This window comes from Oxyura jamaicensis, chromosome 8, assembly GCF_011077185.1.
Source record: "Oxyura jamaicensis isolate SHBP4307 breed ruddy duck chromosome 8, BPBGC_Ojam_1.0, whole genome shotgun sequence".
Classification (NCBI taxonomy): domain Eukaryota; kingdom Metazoa; phylum Chordata; class Aves; order Anseriformes; family Anatidae; genus Oxyura; species Oxyura jamaicensis.
In genome coordinates, this window is record NC_048900.1 from 10,066,574 (window position 1) to 10,091,238 (window position 24,665).

Below are 24,665 nucleotides of genomic sequence, written 5' to 3' on the forward strand. Positions count from 1 at the left end.
GACCCCAAGGCAACATTAGCATCTCAGGTGGCTTGAACCAGCACTGCTTCGTCAGGAGTCCTGCTCTGACTGTGACCGATGGCAGTCGGCAGCACCGAGTGCCATCTGGGTGCAGCATGGCAGTGCTTTTCCTCTGTAAGATAACAGTGGTGGTCACAGTGTTGACACAAAATAAGAGGGGAGAAATAGGAAGCCTTCGAGAACACGAAGCAGTGTCTTGCAGAAGCTGAGGGGCTGCCTCTGCATGGACCTGCAGCACTTCTTAAGAGAAGCTGGGCTGGTTCCTGGAGCCTGCCAGACTGATTTGTGTACAGGGGCTGGAGCCTCTCCCTGCCCCAAAACCCTGAGATGAATTTCCCAGTGCTTACTTAGCTTGAGGAAAGGGCCTGGAGGGGTTCCCTTGGAGGTGCTCAGCGTGCATGTGTTCTGCAGCACTAAGCACTGGCTAACCCAGATCTGCTAAAAATCAATAAAGTAATCCACTTACTGCTGGGGACTGCCAGCCTTTTTAAGGAGCTCAGGGCCGTTTTGTCTTCTCTTCTCTCCCATTTCTTATAAGCTGGAAGAAAGGAGGGGGAAAAAAAAAAAGATGGGATGCTGGCAGAGCTGGGCTAAAATCAGGCTCTTTGCTCCGGGCAGATCAATAAAAATAATTCCCTACTAAAACGTCATTAGCATGGAATTAAGGCTGCTGAGATCCTGCGTGGTGGGTGAGGATTAATACCACCGCTAAAACTCGGCGTGGTGGGTGCTTAAAGCACAAAGCGGCTTCGCTGCTCACACCTCCCCGTCCCAGCGCTGCCAGCCGTGCTGCTCCTGCTCTGCCCTGTGCCCGCTCGTGGGGGCAAAAATCATCGCTTCTTCCCAAGCAATTGTTTGCTGGTTTGCTGTTTTTTGATTGAATAATGTTTTTCAGACTTGTCATGGAGGGGAAAATGCTTTCCCTGCTGAGAAATCCAATTTTCCAACCAGAGATTGAAACAAGGCACCTTGCAGCCGGCTCTGTGGGGCCGTGGGGCATCCTGCCCTGCTGCCTCTCACCTCCTGGCCTCGCACGGAGCCCTAGCAGGACACTAAAAGACCGTGCTGAAGTCACAGCCAGTGTTATCCCCAAATAGCCCGCCTTGCCTACAGGTTAGAAATCCCCGTGGCTGCCAGTTGGGTTAGCACAGGGTGGAGAGGACTTGGGAGGACGTGAGCTGGGCCAAGCAGGGAGCGGGGCAGGACATAGCCCCTGGGGGGCTGTCAGAGCCCCCAGCCCCGGGGTCGGTAAGTGAGGCGTGCAGGGATGCCTCTCCCCTCTGAAACCGTCCTGCAGTGCCCGCCTTGTCTGAGCAATAAAGCAAGCAGAATGTGAAAGGTGGCCTGATGGAAACTACGGGAGCCATCTCGTTTGTATTCCCCCCACAAGACTGCAGGTACTTTCTTTTTCTTTTTTGTATCAGTAAAACCTACTCTGAATACTGATCTCATGCCTTACTCTGAGAAAACCGCATGCATGTGCCTGGGACGCAGCTAACGGGCGATGCAGGACACGGACGCTGCTGCCTGCAAGCCTCTTTGCTCCTGGCACCGGTTTGGCTGCTCTGCTGTGTGGAAATGCCCAGGTGAAGGCCGAGTCCTGGAGCTGCTACGATGTTCCTGCTGCCTGTAAGGAGCTGTGTTGGTGATACGGTGTCCTCCTGATATTGTGCGTTACCTGGTAATGGGAGGAGGCCGAATCACCTTTATAAATAATTTAAAAAATATTAATACGAGGAATAAAAACATTTCCTTGCTTAAACTGTGGTTAGAGAGGATGGAGTATAGCAATGTCTGAGAGTGAAGGAAGAAATGGAGCTAACTAGGGTAACCTTTCCTTCACCCTCCATGCCAGGTGTGAGGATGATGCTTGGCCTCCATCACCAGCCTCCTGTCCCTATTCTCCACCGCGTGCTGGTGGCAGTGGCTGTGATCCTCCTTCCTCCTCCTCCCCCTCCAGCACAGCTCTGCACATCAGGCAGTGCAGACCTGGGCCTCTGCTTGCTTTACAGCCTTGGGCAAAATTCCTCCCTCTTCCATTCCTTCGAGGTGACTTCATCTGAGGTCACCTGGATCAGAAGCACGGGGCCATGCCGTTACCTCCATCCCTGCTGCCTCCCCCCAGAACTGCAGCCACAGGGCAGGGGGCTTCCCAGGCAGGGAGCTGGGATGCTCCCCCTGCAGAGCACTGGTCGCTAGAGGAGACAGTGCCAAAAAACTTCACGTGGCTTTGCCCTGCTCTGGCATCTGCCTGTTTGTTCCTCCTTATTTCTGCTTAGTTCCTGCAGTACTCGATTGTCTGGGTGGGTGGGCATTAAGTGAGCATTAGGGATGGATGGGGGCTGTCTGCAGCCTGCTGCCTCGTGCTGCCAACATTTTGCTGGCTGTTTGTGGCATGGATTGAGCCCCTGGGCTCTGTCCTGTGTGTCCCCCACCTCCTCATCCCATCAGCAACCAGCTGTAAGCCAGCTCCTTGCAAGTGGGCTCCCCATCTCCACCGAGCGGTTCCCCACCAGCCCAGCTCACATCCTTGCACCCTGTCCTGGCTCCAGGAGGGGTGCGGGGACCCTGCACCTAACTTAGGTGCCAGAAAGCAAGCCCCTGGGTGCTTGGTGCTGTGAGCGATGCCCCTGCCCTGCGTGGTGCAGCAAGGAGGCTGATACTTGCACGTGATGCTCGCCACAGAGCATACTGGGTTTGGGGTTTGGGTTTTTGCCCCTTTCAGCTCCACCTGGTGTTTCCTAGGGGTGACCCCGACCCTGCAGCGCGATGCCAGGAGTGCGGGTAAAGCAGAGCCTGGGCAGGAGCACGATGCTCCACGCCCTGCACAGCCCCCAGAGCGCTTGGATAGCTGCATGGGGGCTCCTGTTCTCAGCACAGCAGCGAGGGCTGTCCCTTCGTGTGCCTGGAAAACACCTCCACATGGCTGGGTCTAGCATAACTAATAACCTGCATCGAGTCTTGACTGGTGGAAAAGCAAACAGCCGCCTCCTTCTCCACGATGCTCCTCCCCTAAACAACTTAACCTCCCCTCCGCCTCCCAATTTTTGATCTATACTGGAGCCTGCATGCATCCATCGGTGTCTTAGCCGGGCGATTATGCTACCGGGACGCTCTGCAGTGAATTCACAGGGAGCTGAGACAGCCGAAGCCAGGAGCCAGCACTGAGCTGCCGGGAACAAGAGCACATCTCATCCCAGCCAGCAGCTGCTGCCGGCGTGAAGTGAGGATGAGGCCGCGGGAGGAGGCAGCTGCCCCGGTGCCCCCCGAGAGCCCCCGCTCCTGCAGAGCCATGTCTCGACCCTGGTGGGCTGTGCCGCGCTCCGGGCAGCTTTGAAGTGAGAGGAGGTGGTTGTGTTTAGAAAGGCAAGAGATGAACTGAAGATTCAACATGTACGGGAATTATCCTCACTTCATTAAGTTTCCCGTGGGCTTTGGCAGTGAGTATTTTCCTTGCGTTCGCGGTCGGTGCCTGCTGGGTTAGGTGGAGAAACTGATCCTGCAGTAGGAGTGTGGGGGGGAAAAGGGAATTCAAAATTGTGTTTAACTTAGCTCACAAGCAGTGGTAATCTATGGTGCCTGTGTGCTTGCAATTGAAGTTGTCCTGCGATTTACTTCAGCATGGCCAAAACAAGCTGCCTGAAATCAGGCAGGCTTGAATGAAAGCCAGGCTCTGCTCTGAAGTCTGGTGTTCGGGAGATGTGTGCGAGTTGGATCTATCCTGTCAAAGAGCAGGAGCAAAGCAAAGAAGTATCTTTCAATTGCATTTTTATTCATTAAGTTATTGGAGGAAAAAATGCTTTTAGACATAAAGCAGCCTGCATCGTGGCACTGCCCCTTGGGACACAGATCCCCCTGTAACCACCAGGAGCTGCCTTGGGTTTGCCAAACGAGGCTGTGAGCAGGGAGAGGGGCTGTGCCTGCTTGCAGGGCTAGGGGCTGCACCAGTCCCCTGCACGCCAGCCAGCCAGTGCAGAAACCAGAACTGCTCTTGGGAAACAGGCTCTGTAGTTCCTAGGGCTCACTTGTTGTCCTTATCTGAAGGTATTAAGCTATTTCCCCTGCCCTAATGTGGGGGAAGCAGAGGGAGAATGGGCTGAGGAGCTGTTGGGTGCTGCTGGGTGGGATTTCTTTGCTGGAGATGAGCTTTGTGCAGATGCTGGATTGCACACAGGATGTTCCCACCACGTATAATTTTTCCTCTTGCAATGGATGCTCACCTCCAGTAATTCTCCAGCTCCACAGAAGCCATAGGTATTGCATCGTCTCCCCTGCGTTTCACAAGCGCTTGGCTTTCCGAAGTAAGTCCTTCGCCAGTGTCTGCAGAAAACAGACTTCTTGTTGGAAAAATCTACTGCTCACTGGTGTTCTTAAGGAACAAGAAAAGCAAAGCCAAACTCTCTTCTATTGCTGCAATAAGAGGGAAACAATGGAAGTGTTATTTGTGCTTAATTCCTTGAGTATTACGAATGTACAAGGAGACATTCAGACTGATCTTCGCAGGAACCAGGCACAGATCCCTGTAGAGGCAGGGGTCACAGCGTTCAGCGGAGCATTCGGGAGGCTTCTGGGAAAGGGAGCTGGTAGTAAGAAGAGGTATTTCTGCTCCACCAGAGAAGACCAGGGCACCAATCCAACATCTGGCCGACAGTTCAATATATTGGGACTTTAACTTTCAGTTAGAAGTGTGTTTCACTGGTATTTTAACCTGCTTCTAGCTTGGTTTAGAAAACCAGAGGAGTTTGCTGCTGGTGAATCACTGGCAAGAGATGGGAATGCATTGGCTGAGTTTTGTTGGGGCAGCTTTAAACCCTGTCTCTTGTCTGTCCTATGCTCCCTGGACATGACACAGACCTGGGGTCCCTGCTCACATCCACTCTCCCCTCGAAGCCGGAGGGCTTCAATGCCCCCGATGCAGCTCTGGCTTCCTAAAACTGTATGTGCTTCCTTCTTTTTTTGCATGTAAGCGACTGTTACATATGCTTTAACTTCATCTTCATTGGACTTAGAGATAAAACATGTGTTTTTGATGGTGCGTATCACTGTCACTATGATCCTAAATGTCTGAATAGCGCAGGTTTGTTTCAGGGAACAGACAAGCACAGATTGCCCAGGAGCACGTGGTTTGTGCTGAGAAAAGGACTCGGGACTGTGCAGTGCTACTGAGGAGTGCAGAGAGCAGCAGTGCCAGCGCTCAGGTTAGTCACCCTCACACATCCAAAGCAGGGGATGTGCACTAAGACAGATTTGCCTTCACAGCCTGGGCTGTAGGAACACGGAAAGGGTTTCAACCCATGGTCTTGTTTCCCAGAAGGATGCATTTCATCCAACGCCTTGCTCCCAGGGTGAGGAAAGATGCTGCGCTGGCCATCCCCTCTCCGAGCACTCTGGCACAGTTGGTTGGGGACAAGAACTAACTTGGCTCCTCCACAAAGTCTCTTTTATGAGTACTCATGTAACTTGGCCTGCGGCCACACCACCTCCGGCTGCGATCTTGTCAGCTCTCCCAGGCAAAGCGGGGTTAGGCCGGGTCGGCTGGGGGCTTGGGAGAGCTGCAGAGGAAAACCCAGGTTGTGCCTGCAGCAGGGCTGCTGCCCGGCCGCCTGGCACCTTTTTGCTCATGGTGCCTATGCCACAGGGTGCTTCTCCTCTGGGTGCCCCAGTTTTCTGTGGCCAGACCTGTGAGAGTGCTTTTGTGAAGGTGGCAGAGAGGTCTTTGACCCGATGGACAGAAGTGTGAGAGAATCCAGCGATGGGGCAAACTCCTGCAGGCAGTGGAACAGAGATTTTGTTTTAAAAGTGGGAGAGACTCGCTTTCACCTGCCTTCACAGGGCCAAAGGCTCTGCAGACCATGGGATGCTTTCTGATGGGGACCTGTAGCTTCTCCAAGAGCTCAAAGACAGGAATCTGTGTGTAGGTTTTGTCCTTGGTGGATGCTGTGCTGGAAATCCCAGTGAGCAATCTGATCAGACAATCACAAAAAAACCTTCAGGCCTCAAATTCAACAACTTTTTCCTTTGGGAATGGGAAACTTTTATATAACTCTTGTGCATTACTGTTGTCACCAGGGGGATGTGATACCTGTAGGGGTAGGTGGTGGTGAATTTGGCACGCAGTCTTTATTTTAACTACCTGACAAGCAGTTGCGAAAGGGAGTCTTTGGTTGGTAAGATCACCATAGCCATAGAGATACCTTGTCCAATTTCAGTCAAATCAGCCCAAGATCTCAAACCAGCATCTGATGCTGAGTCTGCACCAAGCCAGGTGAAAGCCTCACGTGCTTCCAGCCCACTGCTCCTCGTGGGTCAGGTTTTGGGTGGCCCTGGCTTGTGGAGGCAGCACAGGAGCCGTGTAGCTCTGCACTGTCTGAGAGGAGAGGTGTCAGCTCTTTCCCACTGCCAGAGGAAAACCTTTTCTTGTTTGTTCATCTCCAGCCCTGTGCAGGTCCCCGTTGCGGAAGCCCTTGCTCACCTCCAAAAATGTTTGCTCCTCTCTGATGTCAGCTGTCAGGGGAAGGCTGCATTATTTATTGACTTGCAGAGTTGAGTGGGCAGATGGAAGCACAAAGGTTACTGGACCTTAAAAGCGAGGCAAAACCAGTAACCTTTTTGTAGGATATTAGCGTGTGGATCTTCTGCCTGTGGAAACCTGCTTGGACAGTTAAAAATATCACCAGGAAGGGGATATTTTTGTGGGGTTAGCTTCCATGTATTGAAAAAATACGCAATCATAGCGGCAAAACTTTTATTCTAAGTAACTCAGAGTCCTTGCTACGCAACTGCGTCCAATTTCAGGAGCGTTCCTCGCAGGTATTTCCCCACGAAGGTTGTCTCCAAGGACGAGCTGCCTGCCAGGCTGCGCCTCCCACTCCTCTGCTGAAGCCCTTCCCTGCACGCCTCTGCCCGGCGCTCGGATCTGCAAAGGAGGAGGTACCTGCAAAGTTCTGCTAGTTGTGTCAGGCAGCACAGCTCACACCTTAATCCTTCAAGCCGGTGAAATGAAACCTTTCTGTGCATACCTGAGACCCCAGAAGCACAGGCATGTTGTTTGGTATTCAGAGAGTTTGCTCCAGCTCTTGGTTCTCTGGCGCCTGCCAAACAAGCAAAATCAGTTGTAAAGGCTGGAAGTGTGATCATCTAGAGATGATCTAGGCTTGGATGTTTCTCATCTGTGTTCCCTTTCCACTTTCTCTCAAACATGATTGGTGTCTCCTGCTGTTGTTTGGGTGAAAACCAAGACATCTTTATGGGTTGTAGGCTGGGCACTTCTCTTCCTACTGCCTTTACTGAAGTACCTGTGGTCACTTGTGCTCTTGCAGCTTGGCTTCCCTTTCAGTCACGGTCCAGCTTTCCCCTGGGAAGTGCTCATGGCACAGGGGTGCCCAGGCTGGCATCACTGAGCCAGCACCGGTCCTGGGCCAGCTCAGCTGCGTTAGCCAAGCCCTGGCTGCTCAGCAGTGGTGGGGGGGACCTGGGGCTCTGTGCTCTGCAGCTGCCAGGCACCTGCAGCTGTGCTCTGGAGGAGATGGTGGTTCTGTACTCCCAGTTTTGTGAGGTTGACCATGCAAGATTCCCACCCGGGGCTGGGATTTTGCTGTGGTGGAGGTGAAACCCAGACTGAAGTGGAGAACTGGAGCTTTGTCGTGTGCCTGCTTGCTTTCTGTGGCCATTAGGTGAATGTAATGCTCTTGCTCAAGGGCAACGTTATTAAGAGGCAGAGAGCTGCATGGTTCCTGGGGTCTCCTCTTGTTTCTTTCTAATGCCAGCAGAGTTGTCAATAATTTCATGTGATCTTACCCCGACTGCTGCAGCAATAGGATGCATGTTGTGTCCGTATGCCCACCTCCAACCCCCAGCTCCTCTCTGCAGCCTGTGCTGTGCTCGCAGAGGCAGCTGGAAGCTGCAGAGCACGCAGGAACTTGCCCCCTTTTATTTTTAAACTTGGTTTCCTACAAAGAGAGGGCTGATGTGTGTGGGGGGGCATAAAAGAGAGCTCGTGAAGGGTTGATAGAGGCACTGGGTCCTCTGGACACTGGCACTGGGCTGTGCCAGCCTGGCTGGGATCAGAGCCCTCTCCTCCCCTCGGCTCCGTGGGGCCCCGCCGCAGCCAGCCGAGTCCCCGGCCCCGCTTGTCACCTTGCATTACCTGACGGACGGGCTGCAGGCCTGTGTAAATGTCACCTGTGCCCAGCGCTGCCAGAGATGCAGAGGTGGCCCTGGCTGGCTCCTGGGGCTGGCTCCCAGCTCCACGGTCCCCCTGCGCCATCCCAGGGCCACATCCCTGCTGTGGAGCAGCTTGGATGCTTCTGTTCGTCCCCCAGCAATGGAAGAAAATACCTTGAGGAAAATCCCTGCGAGATGTTCAGGTCACTTTCTGTTGGAAGATGCGTGACACAAATGATATTTTCCTGCAGAACATTTCATTTAATCTTTCCAAGCCATTTTCAGCCCGAAACAACAAGACTTGCAGTTTCTGCTCTGTCCAAGCTAGTCTGGCTCCTTTGGATTGAAACAGCTTTGAGGGCGCTCAGCTCAGGGAGTAAGTAACCCCACTTTCAAGGGTGCCTTGGCATGGCCTGTCCTGCTCACGTGGTGCAGAGCCTTGCAGTCGCACCCCATATCCCTCCCAGGCTCTCATTCCCAGGCTGGAGTGCTCTGAGAGTTTTCCTGGTGAAGGAGGGTACACACGGGAGCAGTTTTGCTCCTTTGGAGACTGACTTGATGACTTTATCCTGGGGAGGGAGTAGAAGAAAATCCTGGATCACCATGTCTTTCAGAAGCTTGGAGCCTTTCTAATAAGGAAACTTAGTAGTGGCAGCATTTCTGTTAGGTCTGATGGAAGTGTACACAGGTAAAATATCTCACCTGGGTGTCTTTTTTATTGGCTTACATCTTCTGCATCGTACTTTAAAAGATACCCTTGTCTGTGTTATGGAAAAGGATGAAGAATCATCCCTCTTCTCCTTAGCTGTTCTGGCCAGACAGATTTCTGCCCAAACCCCCTTCGGTGGCTTATTCTCCAAGCTGAAGAATCCTAAAGGTAATGCTGTTATCGCGTTGTTTAAAGTGACATAAAAATTAATTTATTTATAAGCCTGATGCTGGGGAGGGCTGCACGCCTTGAAACCAGACTGCTTGGAGGCGATGAGAAATACGTGCCCATTTCTTCGAAGCTGCTGCTGGCACAGGTCAGGATGCTCCTCTCAAGTCCCAAGGAACAACCGAGGTGCCTCAGAGCCAGGTACTAGGTGAGGTGGAGGACAAGTAAGCAGCACATCTGCCCCCCTCCAAAGGCTCTCCTGGCGGCTGTCCCTGGGTGAAAGGCTTTGTTACATGGAAGCCACTCCAAGGTAGGAGCTTTGCTGTTGATTAACAACCCAGGCTGCACGTGCTGCTGTCCCCACGGTGGTGGCAGGGGGACATGGGGCATGTCCTCTAGTGGCAGGGTTGAACCCTGCGCCCTGGGGCTGCCTCCAGACCTCCGTGCTGCCTCTGGGGCTCTGCTGTTGTGCTGTCTTCCTCTTGCCGCACGTTGCTTTCCCACTGGGAGGATTGATCCAAAAAGCCAAAGCAAGAATTGACAAAGACCTTTTCTCCCCCTCCCTCTGCGGAATTAAGTCTGAAGTGGGTTGATAGCAGCGGATCGAGTCCTCCTTGACTCTGACAAATGTCTTTAATGTTATTCAGCAAGCTGACCTTTTCCCGTCTTTATTGTGCATCTTCCTTTTGAATCAGATTTGATTGTTACTTCAGGTAAAATAACAAACACTGTCACGTAAATAACTTTGCAATAATGCTGGGGGGGGGAGGAACCACCAAACCTCTGCCTTACTTGCAAACGCAACAAGAGCGAGCATCCTCTGTGCCAGCCATGGAAAACCAGCTGTGTGACCTTCCCACACAACATCTCTGCCTTGCTGCTCCGGGGAATGGTCTCCTGTGTTGAAAAGCCAACAGAGAAACAATGGCTCATTGAAATGTTAATGACAGCCAATGCTAACTGGGGCTGCTAAATTCTAGGGAAGGGGGGAAAAAAAAGGTCATAAGTAAATCCTTAAAGAGCAACTAGATACATAACCCATCGAGGCCGGTAGGCTTTTGGTGCCCAGACACTCTCTCGAAGCTGTGAGAATGATCCTGTTGAACACAGAGTTCAGCCCCTGGCTGAGAAGCTCAGCCTCAGAGCCTGCCCTGAAGTGCCAACGATGAAGGCTGCGTGGTTTTTCTATGCCCCCTCTTCCTCAGCAGGGTTCAGGGGCAGATTGGTGACTGCGTGACACAGTTTGGCCATGTGCTCTCTGTCCCTCTTTCCTCGTGGCTGTGAGGCCGTCTGCCCGGGGCTGTCTGTGTGGTCACAGCCTCTGTCTGCTCCCTCTTGCACCAATAAGTGAGGACAAACAATGGATAAAAAGTTTTCTGGTGCCTTGTCCCATCTTCTGCCCTGCTAGCTCATCGTGGGCAAAACTGTTGAGCTGGAGCTTGGCATTTTGTGGGTTGTATGGTTAATGGATCCCAAAGCCTGATGGCAGCATCTCGAAGAGGAGCAGAAGGTGTGAAATAGCGTGGTGGGGAGGTGTGTGGGGGTGAGTGAGGTGCTGAGCCATGGGGAAAGGAAGAGGAGCCTGCAGGGCATGACACTGTGAGCCATCCTGGGAAGCAAGGGAGCATCCCAGGGAGCATCTGGGGTTTCCAGCCTGGTTGGTGGGGATATCGTGGCTTTAGCTGTGTGCTGTCTCCAGAGCTGGCTTCCCAACAGACATGGGACCTCAGGGAATAGAAAACCAGCCCGAGGCAGGCAGCAGCAGTGCCTTGTTCCAAGTCAGCTGAGGCACTGGAGCAGCGAAGGGAGATTTGATTATTAAATATTATCTTCATAATATGTTTTGTTACTGTATATAACCCTATTTCCTGTGCCATAAGCGATGTTTTGCTTTATTCCTTTATACAATAAGGCACGTTTGCTGGCCGGTGTTGAGCCTCGGCCAGCATCTAAGCTGATGCGACCGAGTCAGGGCAGCGGATCTCTGCACAGCCAGGCTCGTCCATCGTGTCCCTCATCTCTGCCTCTCCTGCAGATTCCCCTGTTCACGCCAGCTCCACGTCCGTGAGCCCATCGTCGAGCCTCTCCGTGGGCAGCGCAGTGGAAGGGCACCACAACTACCTCGAGGCACCCACGAATGCCTCCCGGGCGCTGCCATCCCCCATGAACGCCATCGGGTCTCCGGTGGGTGCGCTGGGCTCGCCGTACCGGGTCATCGCATCCTCCATCGGCTCACATCCCGTCGCTCTGTCCTCGGCCCCGGGCATGAATTTTGTGACGCACGCTGGCCCACAGGTAGGTGGAGGTGCTCCCTGTCCTTGCACCAGTTTGGGGTGCTCTGAGACTGGCATGGGTGGGCTGGTGGGGAGCCCTTGGTGTGCTTTGGCCACTTATGGAGATCGGATGTAAAGAACAATAAGCACGTGAGTCTTCCTGCATAAATTCCCCTGGCACAGACACAGAAGATTCCTGTCTACGTTTCAAAATAAGCTGCACAGAGAGGGGAGAGAGCTAATCCCAATTTCTGATCCCCACCACTGCATCTATTGCCATGTGAATAATTATTATGAGTGGAAATATACATACATGTATTGTAAATGGAAATAGTCATTCCAATTTCTCCTGCAAAATATATCTGCTTCATTTCACTCTATGGGAAGGAGCTAGACTTTCTAGAGAGACAAACACTGATGCTAAATGCCAGCCACGTACTCTGGGCTGCATGTAAACTTTGAAGAAAAACAAAGCGCTCCTGTCCTTACTGTCTGAGCTCACGCAGATGCTAAGGTTTCCCCTCTAGACAAGGGGGGCATCCTTGTGGCTGCGGTCGGTGTCCCCCAGAGCCAGGGGACACGCTTATGGGGTGCCTGGGCAGGGGCAGGACCAAGCTGCCAAGAGCCCAGCACCACCTCGGTCAGGTGGCAGTGTGGGATTCTGATCATGTGCTGAAATGCTCTGGCAATACTTGTGCCCGTGGCACCCTGAGCAGGTACTTGGTGGTGCTGGAGCTGGTGATGGTGCTGGCTGTACAGAGACCCTTCCCTTTGGGGCAGGGGATGCTCTAGGAGGCAGTTTCCCCAATCCAGGCACAGCGCCAAGCTACCAGCTCCGAGGAGCATTTCACTTGTGTTGCTTCTAATGCAAGGAGACAGCTGGGCCTTGGGGATTCGGCAGGGAGGCTGCTAATGGATTTGGGTTCAAGCAGTTGTCCCAAATATCATACGTGATTGCACTTAACCTGCAGGAGTCAAGCTCCAAAGACACTGATGGCTAAAACTGCCCCACTTCTCCCCTGACATGCACCCTGTTATTGTCTGGTAGTGCAGCCAAAGTGAAAGCAAAGGTGATACCTGAGCTCCGAGTAATATTTTAAACCACAAAAAGTTCCTCCTGCCTCAGCATCTTGGCAAGAAGTTTGCAGGGTCTTTTTTTTTTAAAAAAAGTGTGGCTGGTTACTTGGAGGGGAGGAAAGGTGTGTATAATCCTTTCCTTGCTCCAAGTTTGGGTTTTGGAGCTTTTGGATTTACAGCTGCCCATTGTCTGGGTTGGATCTCTGTTGGGGACAGCAAACCTTTGTTACCCAGGGTAATATTTTTCTGTAGAGTCCTATTTTCCAGTGGGAGAAAACAAGCTGGCTCCTAACATGATAATTTTTGCTTGGTAACTTGTATTTTCAATGCCGTCAGACCTTTGAAGCTTTGAAAATGAAGGGCCAGCAGTGACAGAAGATGAGGACAGACCTCATGTTTTTATTTACCTAATGACAGGTCCAAAAATCCCAGCAGGACCAACTCTCCTTGTTCTCAGCTGAAATTCCCTGTGGAGGTTATTACACTTTTTCATGGGAAATGGACAGTTTCTTGGCACAAATGGAGAACCTGCAACAAGTGGTATAAAGCCAGGCGGTTTAGTTACTCTGAAGACTCACGAGAGGTGTAGCTCGACTTTCATCCCAAGCCCTGTTTTCTCTCCCCGCTTCTTCACTCTTGCTGGGAAGCAGAAATTTAGCTGACAAATTGTGGTGACTGTTGAAAACAAGCTCGATGATGAAGAAACCATCCCTCAAAGCATGGTGATGGGAAAGATGATCTGCCGATGGTTTTGGAGAGATGTTGCTCTGCCTGGGCAGCTTTTGACAAGACATGCTCAATGGCCCTTAATCCTTGCTGCCCTGCTGACAACGGCTTTAAAGCAAACAGCAATAAAAGGAAGCCCTGGGCAACGTGGGGCTTTGGTCTCTGATCAGTGTCAGTTTGTAACCTTTAACTTGCAGCAGCCACGAGCAGCTCCAGGAGATCCAAGCTGGGAGCTCTGGGCCCTTCTGCATCTCGCTGCAGCACATTTTAGATGCTCAGCTTGCTCTTTTTTTTTTTCTTTTTTTTTTTTTTGGATCTGGCAGCCCCAAATGTGCTCTGATCACCAGTCTGTTACTGAGTTTGGGAACCTGAGTCCCAGAGAGCAGCTGTGATTGCTGTGTTTTCACATGTTTATGCAGATTTGCACGTCAGGAGGCAGGGAAGCTACCCCCATTTAGCACACATTATTGTTATTAACATCGTTACAGCCTCCCCAGCCACGCAGGTTGAGTTGCAACAAATCACCTGGCTGCAGATCTCTTCCTTACTAAGCAGCTAGTGCTCAAGGCCCCAGGCAGGTGGTGACCAGCATCCCCTAATAAAGCAGGCAGGATCCCACCAGCACTGTCGCTTGGAGGCTGTAACTGAGCAGCTGAGGGTTGCTGTTTGCCCTTTTCCAGCTCTGCTTAGTGCTGTCTTTTGGTTACAGCATCAGGGCGGTGTGGGAGGTGATCTCTGCTACTCAGTTTCTGCTTGAATCCCTCCAGCTGGGTTCACTGGAGGATGTCAGTCTGCCCAAGGCAACCTCCTGGGGCTGGGGATGAGCTTTGGGATGAGCCCAGCCTGGGCAGGGAGGGAGGGCTCAATCTGGGGATGGTTTCACTAGGATATGGAGCTCAGCCCTCTGAACTGTATTGTCTTCTGCTTCCGCAGCTCAATGTCCTCAACAACATCAGCAGCTCGGAGGATGTCAAGCCCCTGCCAGGTCTCACGGGGATGGGGAACATGAATTATCCATCTACAAGCCCAGGTTCCTTAGCCAAACACATCTGTGCCATCTGTGGGGACAGGTCCTCAGGTAGGAGGTTTTATTCCTCATGGAAGGCTTTGTGCAATGAAAACTCCCCTGATGCTCTGGAGTGGGACTTGTGCAGGGGTGAGTGCTACAGCCTCTTGCTGAGGCCGTGCTGGTGTTGCAGGATTTGTAGCTGGCCTGGCTTACCTAAAGGCTGGCTGTCTGCTTTGCAAATTAGTTGTGCTGTGCACAAAAGAGAGCAACCCCAAAAAACAGGTTCTTCTCTGTGCATCAACTCATTTTACACCTTGTGCCCATTTATCAAAGGTAAGACACAAAATCACCGTGTTCTTGTTTACCTGTGCCTTGTGTTATCTGGGCTGTGGCTGTGCCTGGCTTTTCCCTCCTGCCCCAGAGTCCTGCAGCCTGGTGAACTCCACCATATCCACGTACCCCATTTGCTCCCCATAGATTTTCTGCACTTGAACCTTAGCTAAGACATGGCTCCGCATTCCTCCCTTGGGGTGCAGGTGGATGTGGTCTCTCCTTATCACAGGAAAGTGATAAGTCATTATTCCTGCTAAGAGATGCTAAAGCCAAGCCAGACTTGCCACGGTTGCACCCTGCAGCCTCTTCCCTCACGTTTTGGGGTTGGTTTGAGCTCCTCCACGCTGTAGGGAAGGAGGGATGCCTCCCTGCCTGCCTGCTGATGGCATGTCCTGCCTCCCCAGGGAAGCACTACGGGGTGTACAGCTGCGAGGGCTGCAAAGGCTTCTTCAAGAGGACGATCCGGAAGGACCTGATCTACACCTGCCGGGACAACAAGGACTGCCTCATAGACAAGCGCCAGCGCAATCGCTGCCAGTACTGCCGCTATCAGAAGTGCCTCGCCATGGGGATGAAGAGGGAAGGTAAAAATCTTCTTTAAACATGTGCTTTGTGCGTTAGGGGCAGTCTGGCATGCAGCACTGTTGGCAGCATGATGGGAGAATGTGGTCCCGTGGCATGTTGCCCCGTGTTCTGCGTGGCAGAGCAAGAAGCACCATTTTTACTGTGTACTGGAGGAGGACATGGGGCAGCGGTGCTGGTGTTCATGGAGCCTTAGGGCTTGCTGTGATGTAGGGAAGGGGCTTTCAAGAGCTGCGGATTCACAGAGCTGGTCCTTGGTGTCCCACAGTGCTTATGCAGGTCACCTCTCACAGGACACCTTGTTCATCACATTCAAGGGGGGTGATTTTTTTTTTTTTTTTTCCCCTCCTCCCCAGGCGATTGACTGTAAGGTCAGGTAGTGCCCCTCAGTGTGGCTTTTAAGCTGCTTTTTTCCAAGACAAAATAACCGTGCCGTCTCCAGGGTCGGATGCCAGCAGGGGCATCCTTTAGCTGTCGCTTTTGGAGGCCACACTGTCCCCATGACAGCACACAAAACACTTCAGTGCAGGGCAAAGCCTGGGCAGGCAGCCATGATGCGAGGCACGGGGTGAACCTCAGCCCATTCCCTGTAGCATGGTCACTGTCGTGCTGCCCTGAGCACTTAGGGCAGCAGGGGACTGTGAAATGCCAGGCTGGAATCAAAAACCTAATCTCAGGCACAGCTCTCCCTTCCTGCTGGGTGCAAAGTGGCTCAGGGGACCGTGAGGTCAATGCAGCTCCCCTTCACAGAGCATGAAAATGTAAACCCCAGGCTGCTGGTGGACACGGGCAGTGGGAGAACAAACCCCTACCAGGCTGCAGTTGCGGCTGTTTGGCTGCAGTAATCACAGGGGCTTTCTGGGGGCTGCAGGAACTGGGGGCAGGTTGCAGCTGGAGCAAGGGGTCCTGGCTGAGTTCAGAGGCCAAGTGATGGGGCTGGTGTTTCCCAAGCACACTCTTTCTTTCAGTAAGGTTTTGAGGACTTTAGAAACACCTCCCTGGCTTCTACCTGTCCATTAGCCTAAAGAGGATAAATGTATTTTCCTAACCCACGTGTGTCCCACGCTGCCCACCCTTCTTCCAGCAGTGGTTACCTAACTGAGAAAACAGGAATCGAGTTTTCAGACAGCCCTAGGGCTTGCTGTGGGCTTGCAGAGCTGGTGCCTTCCTCAGTGTCCCCTGCTGCAGGTCCCCTCTCCTGGATAAAATTGGATTGAAGTCCATTTTATCTCTTAGTCTAATGGTGGTTTCCCTACTCCTATGGCTACTGACTGCCTGGTGCACAGCTAAGGCTGGGGAAGTCTTTAAGGTGCTGAATCTCTGTATGAGGGCCCAGCTTTACTGAACCTGTATCACTCTGAGTGTAGGAACGCCTACAGCTCATCACGGGTTATCTGGGACCAGCCCAGCTGCCTGCTTGTCCTTTGGGGGCTGTGCTGCATGGCTGGTGCTTTGTGCTATTGTGCAGGAGTGGTGCCAGCGGGGCTGCTCTTTTGGGACACTTCTCCCCAGCAATAAGCTAAACTGTTGGTCACTTGATATTTTATATTTTTTTTCCCTTTTAAGTAAGGTTTCCATGTTTCCCTTTGGGATTCTTCAAACAGAAACGTGCACCCAGGATGTTGTGCTGAGCACGAGGCTTGGCATGCCATGTATGCACACCCTACGCTGACCTGTCCTTCATACACCCAGCAGCCCTGAGGGTTAACAGCTGAGATCCGTGGAGAATTTCAGTGGTTCTGTTTCTCCTATTGGCAGATATTTTGGAAAATGTAGATGGTAGAAGAAAAGGAGAGATCCAAGCTTGCAGCAGGAGGAATTCCTGCTCAGCCCCATGCCCCCTCGTGCAGTTGGAGGCCTCAGCTTGGGGCAGGACATGGGCCTGCAGCAAACCTCAGCAGCTGGGTGCTGGGGGCCCTCCTGCCTCCTCCAGCATCCAGAGATGTCTGAGTCCAGGCTGCCACCTGGAGGCATGAACTTCTCTTTCCTCTCTGCTGGAGCTTGGAGATCTCTCACTGCCTTTTGGCCACTGGACTGCAGCAACCCCAGTTATTGGGGGGTGAGGGGGGCACCCTGAAATATCTATTTTCTGTTCTCCCCTTCTAGAAGGGTTTCTCAACCTTCCTTCCAGAAGAAAAGGAACCGAAAGCGAGCAGGTAAGTGTTGTCTGGGTGTAAAGAGATGCTTTTCTGTCCTCCAGCTGTGCAGGAGGAGAGGCAGAGGAGCAGGGAGCGGAGCGAAAACGAAGCTGAGTCCACAAGCACTGGCAGTGAGGACATGCCCGTGGAGAGGATCCTGGAAGCAGAGCTGGCCGTTGAACCCAAGACAGAGGCATACAGTGATCTCAACACAGAGAGCTCAGTAAGGGGCACTGTGTGGTTTCTGTAAAGTCACTCACATCACGAGATAAGAGCATTCGAGGTGTGATTTGAAAGGACAAACCTGATGCTAGCATTTTGCAAGATACTTTTCCTTTGCAACATCTAAAAACCACTGATTTTTTAAAGCTACTCTGAATGACTGCTATAAAACAGTCTGTATGTTGTTTTGCTAGATTTTTTCCCAGTTCTCTCTGTGGTTTCAAGGAGTAGATAGGGCAACAGCTGGATGCCAGAGAGCTGGTGCCAAGTGCTGGCCTCCGTGCCTGCACAGCCCTGGGCACAGATTGTCTGCCCCAGCAACCAAGGCTGAGGTGGAGCTGGACACAGTGGGTTCACTGCTTTGGTTTCACTGGGTTTGGGTAAAACTGCTGTTCGTGCCTGTTCGGATGGCTTTGAGATGTGCCCTGGGGAGCAGGACTTCAACCTGCTGTACAGAACTTGCCTTGTGAAGAACAAAGAAAAAACAAATGTCTAGCAACCTACTAATTTGGCTGATAAGAGATGATAATAATTAAAAATTAAAATCTCCTCTATTCCAAAAGCACACAGCTGAAATTGTGATTTGATCATTTTACTTGAGGTTTACTTTGAGTATCGCTAACTGGATTTGATGCTGCGTGCTGTGCTGCTGATGACTATCGGTGATTTTACATTGATCAGTCCTCCCCTCTTCCTGTGCTCTTTCCCTTGGATGCCGTCGCTCTGTCAGACGAACGACCCCGTCACCAACATCTGCCACGCTGCTGACAAGCAGCTCTTCACGCTGGTGGAGTGGGCCAAGCGCATCCCCCACTTCTCTGACCTGACGCTGGAGGACCAAGTCATCCTCCTCCGGGCAGGTAATGTCCCCAAGGCGTGGCCTCTGGGGCTTTTCCTGTTATCCCCATCCTTCCTCTGGATTATGAAAGTCCACAAGGAATGGGAGACCCTGAGCTCACAGGGTGAGCAGGGCCAGGATGGGTGTTTGGTGAAAACTGTAGATGGAGCGCTGTGAATCTGATGGTGGAGCTAGTGGGCAGACACCAGCTCCCCACTCTGCGTGGGACTGATGCTTTGCTGAACCTGCCCTCTAGTGTCCCGCATACCTCCCTGTCCCTCCTCTCCCAGGCTGGAATGAGCTGCTCATCGCCTCTTTCTCCCACCGCTCCGTGTCGGTGCAGGACGGCATCCTCCTGGCCACGGGCCTGCACGTGCACCGCAGCAGCGCTCACAGTGCTGGCGTGGGCTCCATCTTCGACAGGTATGTGGCCAGTTTGTCACCCCCAGCAGCTCCATCTCTCCCCTCTGAACGGGAAGCATGTTCTTTTAGCAAGAGCTAGAGCAAACCCATGGAGACTTGGGGCAGAATTAGCTAGAATGAGGAGGAGATGCTCAACCGGCTTAAAAAACAAACAACCAAACAAAACCCCCAAGAAAGGGTTGAAAGCACCTTGGGAAGGGATTGCAGCTGCAGAATCATCTCCTCGTTTGGGTGTGTGTTTCTGCAGGGGGAGGAATGCCTCTCTGCCCTCCCCTTGCAGCTTGAAGCTTTTGCCATAACTGGATCTAGAGCTAATACTGATCAGCAAGAGCTTTAGCCAGCAGAGCCTTAAGCTGCAGCTTGCAGAATTTGCTCATGTAACAGCCACGGGGATTGTCTGTGCCATGTCTGCCTGCAGCCTGGCAGGGTGCTGTGTTACTGCTCTTACACAACTGGCCACGTTTTGCAGAGTGAAATGTGGAGAAACACCCCTGTGGTTTTCCTCCAGCAAACACAAATTGTTCTTTAAAATCCAAAGAGTGCAGAGGCCAGGTGCTGAGCAGAGCAAGAGCAGGGGTGAATTTGATGCTTGGGTCCCCAGGTGCTGCTGATGCGTGTATAAAAGAGCAGTGTGGCATCGCTGTCCCTCACTGCTGCCTCCCTGCAGAGAACCGGGGGGATTCCCAGTGCCCATCCCAGATACTCCTCAGTCCCTAGCCCTGCTGTCCAAACCCTCTCTGATCTGCCTACCTGTGTCCCCCAAATGCAGGGTTTTGACAGAGCTGGTGTCCAAAATGAAGGACATGCAGATGGATAAGTCAGAGCTGGGCTGCCTGCGAGCCATTGTCCTGTTTAATCCAGGTAAGCTGTGGGGCTGCCATGTGGGGTCACTGTCTCTCCCCTGCACGCCGAGGGCTGCCAGCCAGTGTCTTACCCTCAGCACTGGGCCGGAGGGGAGAAATTCTCTGTGAAAACACAGGGCTCCAGGCTTCTGCAGGTCACAAGCAGGAGAGCTGTGGCACTGAGCGTCAGGACTGGGCCCAGCTCTGCCCCAGTCTCTGGGTGCTTGGCTAAAGAAGACCCGAGTCCTCTCCCACCCATGCATCTGGTCACTGCTGGCAGCAGCAAGGTCTCTGCAGTCACTTCCCCTCCACCAGAGCTCTCTCTTGTCCAGATGCCAAGGGCTTGTCCAGCCCCTCGGAAGTGGAGTCGCTGCGGGAGAAGGTCTATGCCACGCTGGAAGCCTACACGAAGCAGAAGTACCCCGAGCAGCCAGGGCGGTGAGTGTCCCCAGCGGGGCAGCGGCCCTCCAGCCTGGGGCTGGGTCCAGCAGAGAGCACATGGAAGGTCATAAATGCCACTTGGATGGGAACTGTGGGGCATGGGGACATCCCTGTTGAACCTGGGGACTCCCAGGTTTGCACAAACGTAGGACCATCCCCAGAACTTTTCCCACTTCCCTTAGTCCATGGACACTTGGGTTGCACTGAGAGCATCCTGCAGAAAGCAGCGTGCGGCTCTGCTGCCAGCTGCTTCCCCGCTCCCTGTTCACCCCAGCAGACACCCTGGAGAGGGGAGGCTGGATCAGGGGAGAGGCTGAGGCCCCCGATGCTGAGCTGGAGCCTTGGGGACGCCTGGGAGAAGCCCTTCTCCTGCTTCTCGATCCGATCCCACCCTCTGCTGGCCGCGCCACCGAAGCGCCGGTGGCTGGATCCGGCCCTTCGCCCCAGGCAAGCGCTGCACCCGTGGCACCTCCTGTGGTGCTGAGCTCTGGCAGGGGTCCTGCGATCGGTAAGGGAAGGGGGGAGCAGCCCCCTGCTGCACCCCAAAACAGGAGGCAGAGGCACTGTCGGAGAACTGGGGGAGAGAATTTTTGAAGGCTGTTTCAGGACGTGTTTTAATGGCACGGTGGAGGTGTAAGTCACCAGTTCAAGCTCTGGCTGGGGGGAGAATCCAGACCTTTTGTTTCACTTTTCTTTTGGAACTTACAAATGCAGAATTATTTTAGGGAAGATATATTTTCCGTCTACACATATAGAGAAAAATGTTTATTTCTTAACTTTGAGGCTCCCCTTTTCCTTGTGACCTGCTCAACCATGGTAATTTCCCCTGGAGTGTCTAACTGTGACTCCACAAGGCATTTTGGGGAGGACTCGGGCTCTGCTCTCCCAAGCCCCTGGCACAGGCACAGAAACAAGCAGGACTGTGTGCTCAGCACCTTCTTCATGCCTCTGACCGCTCCCCTCCTTCCAGGTTTGCCAAACTCCTCCTGCGCCTGCCAGCGCTGCGGTCCATCGGGCTGAAGTGCCTGGAGCACCTCTTCTTCTTCAAGCTGATCGGCGACACCCCCATTGACACCTTCCTCATGGAGATGCTGGAGACGCCCCTGCAGGTCACTTGAGAAGGGTCTGCCTCCCCCCCCCCCCGTCCCCATACAGCCTCCCACCCCTCTGCTCTGGGTCCGTGACAGCTCGAGAGATGTCCTCCACCCTCCACTCCTCCTCGGTGGGATTGTCGTGTCTTTGTACAGCTGTAAATCACCCCCCTCTAACCCTCCCTGGAGTGGTCAGGGATCCTCCACCCAGCTAACCAGCCACCTGCCCCCCTGTACAGATAATTGCTTTAAATTATTTTTTCACTCTCAATAAAAGCCAACAGAACAAATAAAATAATATAAGAGAGGCACTGATGGGAGCCTGCAGAGCAGCGTCCTCCTTTGCTGTGGTCACGGGGATGGGATGGGATGGGGCTGAAGGGGACCCTCTGAAGGCTCTTGGGCAGCCCAAATCAGGGCAGAAGCCTCACGTGGGATATTGCTGCTCCTGCCAATGGATCTTGTGGTGGAAGACTTTTCCCAGATACTGTTGCTCCTTCCTCCTGCTAAGGAGCACTTTCCTGCTTTCAATCAGCAACATTCATTTTGGCATCTGAACCAGAGTTCTTGGACTTTTCTGAACTCTTAAAAAATGTAAAGTTATTTGGAAAGCAACTCTTTTAATGTGTTTTTTCTTTGCTATGCTGCTCCACACCCTCGCACAGCCTGGATGGGAAGGCACCTCTTGTCCCAGCCCTGGTGATGGTGCTGGTCTGTGTCCCCGGTGTGATGCTGCCCGTGCCCAACACAGGGCAGGGTTGTGTTTGTGCTGCTGGGATCACCCAGGGACCTTATACTTGGGGTGGGGAGGAGGAAATCCAAAAGGCCAAAAAATCCTCTTTTGGCAGCTCTTACAGGAGCACCAGGCTGGCTTGTGCACCACAATGTTTGTTATAGCTTTAGCGTAGCTCTTATTTTTCTGAGATTTCATGGATCCTCTTAGGGTTTTCCCCCCTTCTTTTAGCACTAAAACCACGCTGTTCAACACCAAATCCGCAGTTGAGTGCGTCTGTGAGTGAAACTTGCAGAGAGGGAAAGCTCAGGGAGCTCACAAAACCTCCCTCAAAGCTCCACCTGGCCTTTCCCCAGCTCACCCGGCACTGCTGGAGCTCCCCGCTACAACGCAGCTAGCCAGAGTCAAACGAGTTAAAGACACGAATTTGTTCAATACACGGAGCTTATCCTGGTGGGAAAATGTCCTCCCAGGATCCCGGCGAAACCGCCTGTATTATTATTCATAAAACAGGTGTAGTGTTAAGTGATCTGCCCCTCCTGACCCTCTCAGCAGACAGTGCGCTGAGCTGCAGCCGTGCTTCGTCTGTCCGCGTGACAGATTGCAACGCTGCCGCTCGGCGGCTCGGGGAAGTTCAGGGGAGAGGAGGAGTGACAACAGGAAAGAAAGAAGGATAAAAATGAAACGGTTTGTTAAAACCCACACAGGGACATGATTCATTCTCTGGCGTTTCACTGTGAAAAGGAGGAAGAGGATTGAAAGAGCAGGAGAAAGAAACAAAACCAAAAAGAACTCTAATACTATTTTTCCCCCCAGTGATACTGAAAAACAAATGAAAAAAAAATAAAAAATTAAACGAGATGAAAAGCATGGACCAGGGGGAATTTTTTAATTGTAAAGGTAATCTTTCATTAAAAGGGAAGTGTTTGAAGAAAGAAAATGACCCGTGCCAGAGCTTCAGAGCTTGCACGCAGACTTTGCTGGTTTGCATCCAGGAGGTTGGTTGGCGTTAGCAGGCTCGGCACAAGATGGGCTGCAGAAGTGATGGCACTTCCTGAAGACTGACCATGAGTTTGATGTGTTTTGTTGAAATACACAGAAAAAAACAAACCAAAAAAAAAACCACAGATTCCTCGTGGTGCATGTAGCAGACCTCTTGCCAAGATGGTGTCTGGGTGCTGTCCTTGAGCCATGCGGCGATAACTCAGAAGGTGTTTTGGGGTGAGCTGCTGAGCCAGCCGGAGAAGACAAGCTGGAGAGGACAGGGTGCTGCCATGCCAATAGTGCTGACCCTTTCAATCCCTGTCCCTGGAGATGGGGCATTGAAGCTTAATTTGGCCAAAACATCTGATAAGGGTTTAACATAGCCAGCAGGATGCCTCCTGTTGGCTTAGCTTGAGTGAGTGATGAGGGCTTCAGGCTCCTTGATCCTCCACATCAGCAGAGCAGCTCAACACGTGGGTAACAGTGAAATAAACTGGACAGCAGAGAGAGATTCAGGGCTTGCAAAGTCCCATAAGCATTTCACCTTGACTGTCTTCGTGCTGGTCTCAATCCACTATCTGGGAACAAATCCAGACCACTGCCTGCAATGTGAATTTTTGAGGTTGGAAGTTATGGGAGAAAATAAGCAAGGCTGGGGCAGAAAGTCTCAGCGTGACCATTTGTGGCTCCTGAACAGCCCTGCTCTTGGCAGTCTACCTCAAAGCCCTGGAGAGGTGGTCTCTTCGCTTTGGGTCACAAGGTCTCCAGGTTACATTTCATGCAGGGCTTGTCATCTTTCTTCAGATCACTTTTGTTTTGTTTCATTTGAAATTTTGGTGTATTTGATCACCTGCTTGACACTTCTCCCCTCCCAGAGCTGTTAGGGCCATGAGACCATGAGATACCCAGCACGGCTTCTGTAAATAAGAGGCCTCTTGCTCCTCTGGAAGTGTCAATACCACACAGCTGTCCTCTGCAGAGGAAAGAAGCTGCTGAGCAGCAGACCTGAGGTCTGAAGGGACTTCTTCAGCTTGGGCTTAACCATGGGGCTTCTCGTTTATGTCATGATGTCTAGCTGCTGCCCAGAGCATCTCTCCTACCCTAAAAGCACCGGGGCTGGGCACTGCACACACCCCAAGGAGCAAACCCACAACAGGTCGTAATAATTCACCGGTGTGGTTTTCCTCCAGGATGAATTGCTGCAGAAGAACGTCAGTGTGGCATGGCTGGAGCTTACCAGTTCTGCAGCCCCCCCCCCCCCAAAAAAAATAAATTGTAAAACATTAAAAACCTTTGTCATGGATAAGTCAGAGCAAACTTCCATCCTTGCACATATGTTCAGCCCCAGCTCATGTGGTGCTGAAGAACTCCAAAATCAAGAGATACCAAAGGTTAAACCCCTTCAAACGTGGGCACGGTGCCTTCAAAGCGCAGGCACATCAGCCGCTTCTCAGGCATAACGAGTCAGGGTGTGACAGCGTCCCGCCACCTACCCTTCCTCCTGGCACCCCTCTCCTATCTCACCCGAATTCTGCTCTTTCTAAATCCCAGTTGCTGGCTCCTGCCACCACTTAGAAGCACCCAACCATTGGGTGCTCCATGAAAACCCTCACAGTCTCAGCTTATGCTTGGACATTTTTTTTCCTTTCCTGAATGAACCAGCCCCTGTAACGACTGGTGCAAGCAGAGCCACGTACCCTCTTTCCCACCGTGCATCGCATCTTATGAGCCGTCTGAGCTAGCAGCATCCCCACGCCGTGGATAAGCTCTGTTTTAGCACGAGCCAAATATTTCAAAGCATTTTTCAATTCTGTTTTGCTGGCTCTGTGGTGCTCCATGGAGGGGAACTCAGAAAAAAAATAGTGGGTTTAGCCACTTATAATGATGAGCTT

General features: G+C 52.4%; 1 protein-coding gene across 6 annotated transcripts in view; it reads left to right on the forward strand.

Moving 5' to 3' along the window:
• The window catches only part of RXRG (retinoid X receptor gamma), a 35,589-nt gene extending 11,525 nt beyond the window's left edge, over positions 1-24,064 (forward strand). Inside the window, exons 2-12 of one of the 6 annotated variants that reach the window (XM_035333541.1) lie at positions 11,097-11,356; positions 14,071-14,215; positions 14,884-15,063; positions 17,262-17,422; positions 18,152-18,281; positions 18,550-18,682; positions 19,452-19,543; positions 19,857-19,962; positions 20,936-21,074; positions 23,774-23,783; positions 24,022-24,064. In XM_035333541.1, the coding sequence (XP_035189432.1) occupies positions 11,097-11,356; positions 14,071-14,215; positions 14,884-15,063; positions 17,262-17,422; positions 18,152-18,281; positions 18,550-18,682; positions 19,452-19,543; positions 19,857-19,962; positions 20,936-21,074; positions 23,774-23,782 (1,355 nt within the window). In that variant the 3' untranslated portion in view covers position 23,783; positions 24,022-24,064. Of the gene's footprint in view, positions 1-3,238; positions 3,462-11,096; positions 11,357-14,070; positions 14,216-14,883; positions 15,064-17,261; positions 17,423-18,151; positions 18,282-18,549; positions 18,683-19,451; positions 19,561-19,633; positions 19,772-19,856; positions 19,963-20,935; positions 21,384-23,773; positions 23,784-24,021 lie in introns of those variants that run through there. The other 5 variants (XM_035333543.1, XM_035333545.1, XM_035333540.1 and 2 more) reach the window with 5 other exon arrangements.
• Positions 24,065-24,665: the final 601 nt, after the last annotated feature.